General features: G+C 46.8%; 1 protein-coding gene across 1 annotated transcript; it reads left to right on the top strand.

Annotated features, from left to right (window-relative positions):
* Positions 1–285: 285 nt before the first annotated feature.
* On the top strand, positions 286–5,133 carry BAMBI (BMP and activin membrane bound inhibitor). The gene is made up of 3 exons (XM_064703284.1): positions 286–617; positions 3,592–3,882; positions 4,333–5,133. Exons 1-3 carry the CDS (start codon positions 542–544, stop codon positions 4,749–4,751), a joined length of 786 nt encoding a protein of 261 aa, XP_064559354.1. The 5' UTR covers positions 286–541; the 3' UTR covers positions 4,752–5,133.
* The last annotated feature ends 2,515 nt before the right edge of the window (positions 5,134–7,648 follow it).

The following is a 7,648-nucleotide window of genomic DNA, read 5'->3' as shown; positions in this document are numbered from 1 at the left end:
GGTGCCGCCAGCGGCCGCTCTCCCGGCAGGTCTGCGGGGCTGCCGGCGCTCAGAGCCCATCGCCGAGCGCAGAGCCCGGCCCGTTCCCGGCGCCGGTGCCGCCGCCCGGGGGCGCCGCGGGAGGGGCTCGGGCGGCACAGCGGGGCCGGGGCCGAGAGGGTCCCCGCCCACTCCCGGCAGGCGCAGCCAATGGGAAGGCGGGGCGGGGCAGGGGGAGGGGCGGGGCTCAGTGGCGCCCGGCGCCGTCCGTATTTACGGGGCGGGCGCCGCCACCGCCTCCGTGTCAGTGAGACAGCGCCCGCCGGGCACCGCCAGCGCGCCGCCGCCGCTCCTGCTGCTGCTCCTGCGGCCGCGGCGAAACTGCGAGGGAAGGGCGGAGAGCCGCGGCCGTCCCCCTGGCCCGCCGCTGCCGCAGCAGCGGTGGCCGCACCACGGCTCTGCCCGCGGACGAGCGGCTCTTCGGCGCTCCGGCGAGGCAGGGGTGGGCGACGGCGGCTCGGCCGTGCCTGCGCTGCGGGCTGTGGCGAGCGGCGCCGGGTAAATGGATCGCCATTCCAGCTACATCTTCATCTGGCTGCAACTGGAGCTGTGCGCCATGGCCGTCCTGCTCACCAAAGGTGAGGGCTGCGGCGGGGCGCCTGCGGGGGCCGTGCCGGAGGGAGCGGGGTGACCGGGGGCTGCTGCCCGAGGACCGCCGGGCCCGGCGCTGTCTCGGGACCCCGCGCCGAGCGGTGTTGGCGGAGGAGCCGCCGGGCCGGTGCCTCCCGCCCCTGTGTCCCTCCCCGCCCACCTGGCCGCCGGTGCCGGGCAGTCACGGCCCCACCGTGTCCCGGCGGGGCAGCCGGGAGCTCTTAGGTCTGTGTGCTCTGTGGGGGCGTTGGGGGCTGTGGCCTCTGTGGGGGCTCTGTGCTCTTTAGGGGTTCTGGGGGCTCTGTGCTCTCTGGGTGCTGTGAGCTTTGGGGTCTGTGCTCTGTGGGTGCTGTGAGCTTTGGGGTCTGTGCTCTGTGGGGACTGTGAGCTCTGGGGGCTGTGCTCTGTGGAGGCACTGGGGGCTGTGGTCTGTGGTCTGGCCGCCCGGGGAGCGCCCTCGGGGGCAGAGGCGACCCGCTGGCTGCCGGTAATCGTCGTGCTCCGGGGAGGAGGGTAAAGGATAAGTTAGCGTGGTGGTGATGTGCGACGGTATTTATTTATTTTGGAAGGAAGGCTGTAATTAACCCTAAATAACAGCCTTGCAGCGTGCAGGGGGGAGCCTGCTGGCCCCATCAAAGCGGGCAGAACAGGGAGTGACTGAGTGATGTGAAGTCGCAGATACTGAAACTATGTGCCTGATAATGATATAATTAGGGGATCACAGACTTCTGGCTGCTGTTGACTTCAAAAGCTTTAAGAGAAGCCTGCAGTCTCTCCTGTAGCCATCTTGACTAAAAGCAGACATTTTTCTTTAATAGCTACATACAGTAACAAGAAAGAGGAGGGAACAGAAGGGCATTGTTCACTGTTTCAAAATACTAAATACCCTTTCTGGCCTTTTGCATAGCACAGGAAGAAACTTTATGAATTGACAGAAATACAGTAATACAAAGTCCATTTGTTTCACTGAAAACGTGGCTTTAATTAAAAAGCAGTTGAATTAACCTGATGACTAGCCTGTCAGATTTTGTTTGTAAGATTGTCTTAAGGCAATAAAATATAGATTTTTGAACGTGATTGTAAAAGCAGTTGAAATGAAAGTATGTGTATTGTTTCTCTTTATTTCTGTACCGTGCTGAGACTTATGAAAGAACTGTCGGCTCTGGTACTGTGCCATGTTTGCATCTTAAATTTAACAGTGCAGAAATTATGAGAACTATTTTTTCAGAGGGGTAGGGGGGAGACCTCGTATAGAATGCTTAGAAAATGATTGAGTCTTTTTTTCTGTAACATGCTGGATGACAGTGAGTGTGAATTCATGAAAAATTAGGTTAGTTGGTCTGAAACCCCAAGGGAATTGGACTGGAGACAGTGAGACACTCCATCATTTGGCTTCTATTAAGCAGAGTTATTAAAGAGCAGCGGGAACTTCAAGGCCTGGAGGCTGCAGTAGCATTTTGGGGAAACTATTAAGGTAGCCTGGCGAGAGGAAGGTAACTTGTTTGGGATGATTTTTTTTTAACGTTTGCACAACAGTTGGGGTTTTGTTTTTTTAGATATAGGTAGTAGGTAACATCATAAGAAGGGGTGACAGCAGAAAAGCCTGTCGATTGATTTTTTTTGCAGTGCAGACTGTAGGAGGAAGACATCTGACTGTTCAGTCAGCTTTGAAAGCCTCGGTGCTACTGTGGTGGCAAGTTCAGTAGGCACACCAGAAGTAGTTTTAAGTCCATTTTGGAGACCTCTTCCAAGGATGTCTCCAGAATCTGTCTTCCTCTTAAACCTTGGCTCGATGGCACACTGAATTATGTTGGAGTTGCAATTTGCCTGGAAAGAGTAAGTTTTTGCTGCAGCACAGGACATGTTTAATTCATACCAGAGCAGTTTGGAGAGCACAACATGAAGAATTTTATGAAGGGAACTTTTTTTATCGCTTCCTTCAGAAATTTTTGAGGTTTCCTGATATTTTTCGTAGAGGCGGTAGAGGATTTTCAGTCTTAAGTGTTTCCTCTTTTCTACTGCATATTGGATTGCATGTGAAAGTGGGGAGAGGCAACGGGGAGCCTTTAGCCTTGCAGTTTCACTCCGTTAAAAATCTTCACATTTGAGTTGAGAGTCATTGTCTCTGGTGAGCAGAATAATTATAAACTGGAACTTTTTTGTTCTATAATATTAAAAAGTCATTTTGCATGAAGAACTAGTTAAAGATTTTCTTTCTCTAGAAATTTAGAAATAGTTGCTCAATTTCACACAGTAAAACCTTCCTGACAGAGAGACTTAGATGGTAATGGTTCTAGCTAATAGCTTTATAAGGTGTTAGTTAAACCTTTTAAATTTTGGGGCAGTATTGAGAGGCAATAAACAATTCAGCAGTTCAGAGTTTCTCTTTTTCATTTGTCACGTAAATATTTAAGCCTGGTATTTTTGTTGTGTGCTTATGTGCAATTAAAAGAAACATTATTTTATAAAAATAGAATACTGTTCCTGGAGTAATGGTTAAAAACATAGATATGACTTTCTTCCAGGACTGAAAGTGTGTGTTGCATTTAGAACTGGTATTTCACTTTAAATGTGGTTAAAGGCAACTGCTGACAGCGAGTGGAAGTAGCTATAAAATAGTCTTGTTAGTTATTTACCTTGGAAAAAAAAAGCCACTGTGATCTTCCCCCCTCCACCCAAGCCCTCCCCAGTCCCTGTTTCAGTGAAATGCTCTCCATTTAATTCAAAGGACTGTAGTACTAGTCATTAAAGCAAGTGCCCCAAGGCGTTTACAAGGATCAAGGTTTCAACCCTGTATAGTGATGGGAAGGGAGCAACCCCAGCTTTTGTGGCTCTACAGCCTAAAGAAGTACCTCAAAACTGGCATGAGTTTGTGTGATGCATGTGGCTAATAAGGATATATGGTGAGGTGTTCTTAGAGAACCAAATTCTTATTTTTCTTGCCCAATTTTTGTTTTTTAGGTGAAATCAGATGCTACTGTGATGCTGCACACTGTGTTGCAACTGGCTATATGTGCAAATCTGAGCTTAGTGCCTGCTTCTCCAGACTGCTTGATCCTCAGAATACACATTCCCCACTTACTCATGGCTGCTTGGACTCTATTGCAAGCACTGCTGAGATCTGCCAAGCCAAACAAGCACAAAACCACTCTGGCACCACCACCATGTCCACGTTGGAATGCTGCCATGAAGATATGTGCAATTACAGAGGACTGCATGATGTTTTGTCTCCTTCCAGGGGCGATGCTTCAGGTAGGGCAATAAAGCTTCAGTGAAACCCCTCTTCTGGCCATCAGGCCAGTTGCAGTCAAAACCTTGTGCATCTGCTGTTATTGATGTAGTTGTTGATGTAAGTAGAGACACCAGAGGGAGAAGCAGGTGGCTGGATGCAGGAGAACATCTCAGCCAGTTAGGTTTTTTTGTCTGTATTAATAATGGAAGTTTCTCTTGCCATCTTGAAATGATGTGTAAGAGTCAGTGGCAGTGGTGTTCCTAGTTAAACTGGCTATTGGGTAAGAAATTCTATGTTCTAAGCAGACTTAGAAACTAATTTTTTTCTTTACAGGAGTATTTTCTGTAGATATTGCAGTGTGTAGCAGTTGCTCCTTAAACTTGTCAGTGTGTGATTTAAGGGAGGTGCTTATATATAAATCAGTGTATATATAAATCCTGAAATAAGCTTCACATCTTTCCCCTTTGCAGGACAAGGGAGCAGATATCAACACGACAGCAGCAGGAATCTCATCACCAAGGTGCAAGAATTGACTTCTTCAAAAGAGTTATGGTTCAGGGCAGCTGTAATTGCTGTTCCAATAGCTGGTGGGCTCATCTTGGTGCTCCTCATCATGCTGGCCTTGAGGATGCTCAGGAGTGAAAACAAGAGACTGCAAGATCAGCGACAGCAAATGCTCTCTCGTTTGCACTACAGCTTTCACGGACATCATTCGAAAAAAGGGCAGGTGGCAAAATTGGACTTGGAATGCATGGTGCCTGTGACTGGTCACGAGAACTGCTGCATGACCTGTGATAAAATGAGACATTCAGACCTCAGCAATGATAAAATTCTTTCACTAGTCCACTGGGGAATGTACAGCGGACATGGGAAGCTGGAATTTGTATGACCAATTATTTTTTAATCTGAGCTAAACTTACTCTCTGGACTCTTGAAGGCCTTTGGGTTCTGCTGGACAGGAGCACTTTATCTTAAAACAAAAACTCTCATAAATCATCTTTGAGAAACAAAGGACCTCTGCAAACAGAATCTTGGATATTTCTTCTGAAGGATTCCAAAAGTTGTCTTATTTGCACAGAGTAAAATACACTCAAATGTATTGTTTGCTTCAGAATTGTGAAAGAAAAAGTTAGAAGTTGTAAACACTGTCACCAGGGTTATCTGAACTGTAGGGAGCTGAGAACTGAGTTATTATAATAAACTGTATGCAAGCTCCTATGTTTCCTGACTTATTGTAAAGATTTTTTAAAATATATATATTTTCTCTGAAACTTGCTTGTGATTTCTGTTTTGGAAAATGGGTTTTCTCTGCAGGCAGTGGATGACAGTAGAAAACAAATCAAGGTGTACATGGTAATGCCATGCATAACAATTACATTCTGAAAGCAGATTCTTTTCCTACTCTGCGAAGGACTTTAGGTGGTTATTTGAGAACGAAGGTGGCACCTTTGTTTTATACTTCAAGCAGCAGTGAATCCACATCCTTGGTTCTTGGTTGTTGCATTTTGTTCATAACCTCAGTGAATTCTTGCAGGGCTTTGTGTGATGACTTTCTTCCTCTGTTAATGAAGAAAGACTTCCTCTGTGCAAAATGTGTGAGAAAGATATGAAGAATTAGGAGTCACTGGTTTTCCTCCCTTGTCTGACAGTTCTTGTTTCTATGATCTGTTTTCCTTTTGTACCTTTTACATCCAAACATTTCTTTGGGGAGGAGAGGGAAACCCCAAAACCGCACTGTCTGTTAGGTTTGGTGGTTTGTTTTTTTTTCTGTGTATAACCCCTCTGGGCACAATGGAAAGCATCTGCCTTGCTCTTCTATCATGTAACTAAGTATCATGTGCTCCTAGTTTTGTGTGGGACTAAAGAAACAACATTGTACTTTAATCTTTGGCTCCTCCTTTATGTTGCTCTTGCATAGGTGGCTTTTCTTCCTGGCCAATATTTGTGCACTTAGTTGCTTCTTACTCCTTCTGCTAGTTGGCAGCACTTTATCATTCATTTATTCAATGCTTAGTTGCTGAAAACAAACAACCTCTGGATTATTCAAGGAATTTATTGTATTTATTTTTCTTGCTATATTAGACTTTGCAATAATTAAAGTATACTTGCTTAAAAGGCTGAAGCCACATCATGGTGAAAGAAGCATCCAAAATGCTGCTTCAGAAGACAAAACCTGGCACCAGTCTAGTATTTATCTGTCTTTTAAGAAGCCCTGGAAGTGCTTCTGTCTCCTGTTCTGCCTGTGAAGTTGAGGTGCTCCTGTTGCCCGCAGTGAGAAGGGAATGGCACACACGGGGTTACATTAGCCTTGCAGCAATGCTCTGATCCTGTGCTGTGGTAGATTGCTTTGGGGTGTGCAGGCTGAAATGCAGAGGGATGTGAGCAAGGAAAACTGTCCCTCTAAGTCACAGGCTCACGTTCTGAAAGCACACTTAAATGATGTGGTTGGGTTCTTGATGGAGATAAGGTGGGCACTTGGCTGTGCAAAGGGAGGTACTGAAATTGCAAATTTACCTCTACAGTTAAATACTCACGTGGGGCAAGTGCAGTGAGAGCCTTGGGAATGCCAGGGTCCCACTGTGGCCATGTTTGCAATATTAAAGTGCAGTTTAGAAGGATTAGTTTCATCTGTGTACCTCAAGCTGCTGACCCTTCTTGCTACTTCAGTGTGCCTGGAGAGTTGCTTTTAAGGCAGAGAATTAGATCTGATTTTTACCTCTTTGTGCTGCTGAAGTTTAAGAAATTATGTGGCCACAATTTCTCTTGGAATCTGGCCTGTGGTCTTCTGGCTGACCTTTCCAAGTGCTGCTTTCCTATTAGAGCTCTGCCCTTCCTTTGCACTGATCTGAAAATCTAGGGCAGTTGTCTGCTCTGCCAAGTGTATTTTTTTTGGGAATGGCTGACTGGGAACTTGATGCTGAAAGAGACAAACCTGAAATACCGTCTGTGGCTGCATCAGTAGTTACGGTGACTAGACAAGTTAGAAAATCTAATGGCTAAACCTTTTAAGTGCCTTCTCCAACAATCAGAGGGAGCATATTGTATAGTCATTTAAGCATCCTGTGACCTTCACTACTCATTTGCTGCTGATTTGAATACATAAGGGCCTATTTATGCTTGCCATTAAAAGGCTAGTAAGACCAGGATGCTCTAATTGGCCCCTTGCTGTGGAGATGTTTTAAAGAAGAGCTTGTTTGCCATCCCCTGCAGTCATGGCAGCAGGGCCACAGAGCGCTGGGGCCGGGGTTAGCAGCTGCCATCTCCTGGGGCTCTGTTACCTGCTGTGGCACTTAGAGTTACGTCGTAGCTGATACGGCCTAGGAGTTCCTGGGCTATGAGTCTTCTAAGCTTGCTTCTAAGAAGAAAATTAACTCTATCCCAACCAAAACCAGGACAGTATGAAATCTGGATTTCCAATTTATATTTAAGCCTTTATACTCAGGAAGTTGTGTTATGAGCTCTGGTGTCTGTCTGGCAGCAGCTATGTGAGTTATGGAATGAGCCCCAAATCTCTTCACTGAAACCACTGCCAGCAGAGTCCAAAGGGCGTTGGAGGCGGCAGCACCAAGCTTCATCGCCGGTATTTCTGCAGTGCCTGCGAATATAGCCTGCAGGCCCCAGCGCTATTTAGAAACTCCTGTGACAAGGAGGGTCCTTAGTGATGTTCCCTGGGCTTCCCGGCTGCGGGGTGCTGTATCTGCATGAAGCAAAGCAGTCCTAGACCATCACTTCAACCTAGTGAGGCAGGCAACAAGTATTAATAGCTGAAGAGCCTGGCCAGGGGCT

Source organism: Zonotrichia leucophrys, chromosome 2 (genome assembly GCF_028769735.1).
Source record: "Zonotrichia leucophrys gambelii isolate GWCS_2022_RI chromosome 2, RI_Zleu_2.0, whole genome shotgun sequence".
NCBI lineage: Eukaryota > Metazoa > Chordata > Aves > Passeriformes > Passerellidae > Zonotrichia > Zonotrichia leucophrys.
Note: the sequence above shows the minus strand (reverse complement) of the source record. Positions and strands in the feature narration are given on the sequence as shown.

What these genes read in the sequence shown, in the direction of transcription:
- BAMBI (XM_064703284.1), top strand. Translation starts at nt 542, where the DNA reads ATGGATCGCCATTCCAGCTACATCTTCATCTGGCTGCAACTGGAGCTG. An exon ending in GGCCGTCCTGCTCACCAAAG is followed by an intron (nt 618 to 3,591) that starts GTGAGGGCTGCG and finishes TTTGTTTTTTAG; the next exon opens with GTGAAATCAGATGCTACTGT. An exon ending in TTCCAGGGGCGATGCTTCAG is followed by an intron (nt 3,883 to 4,332) that starts GTAGGGCAATAA and finishes TCCCCTTTGCAG; the next exon opens with GACAAGGGAGCAGATATCAA.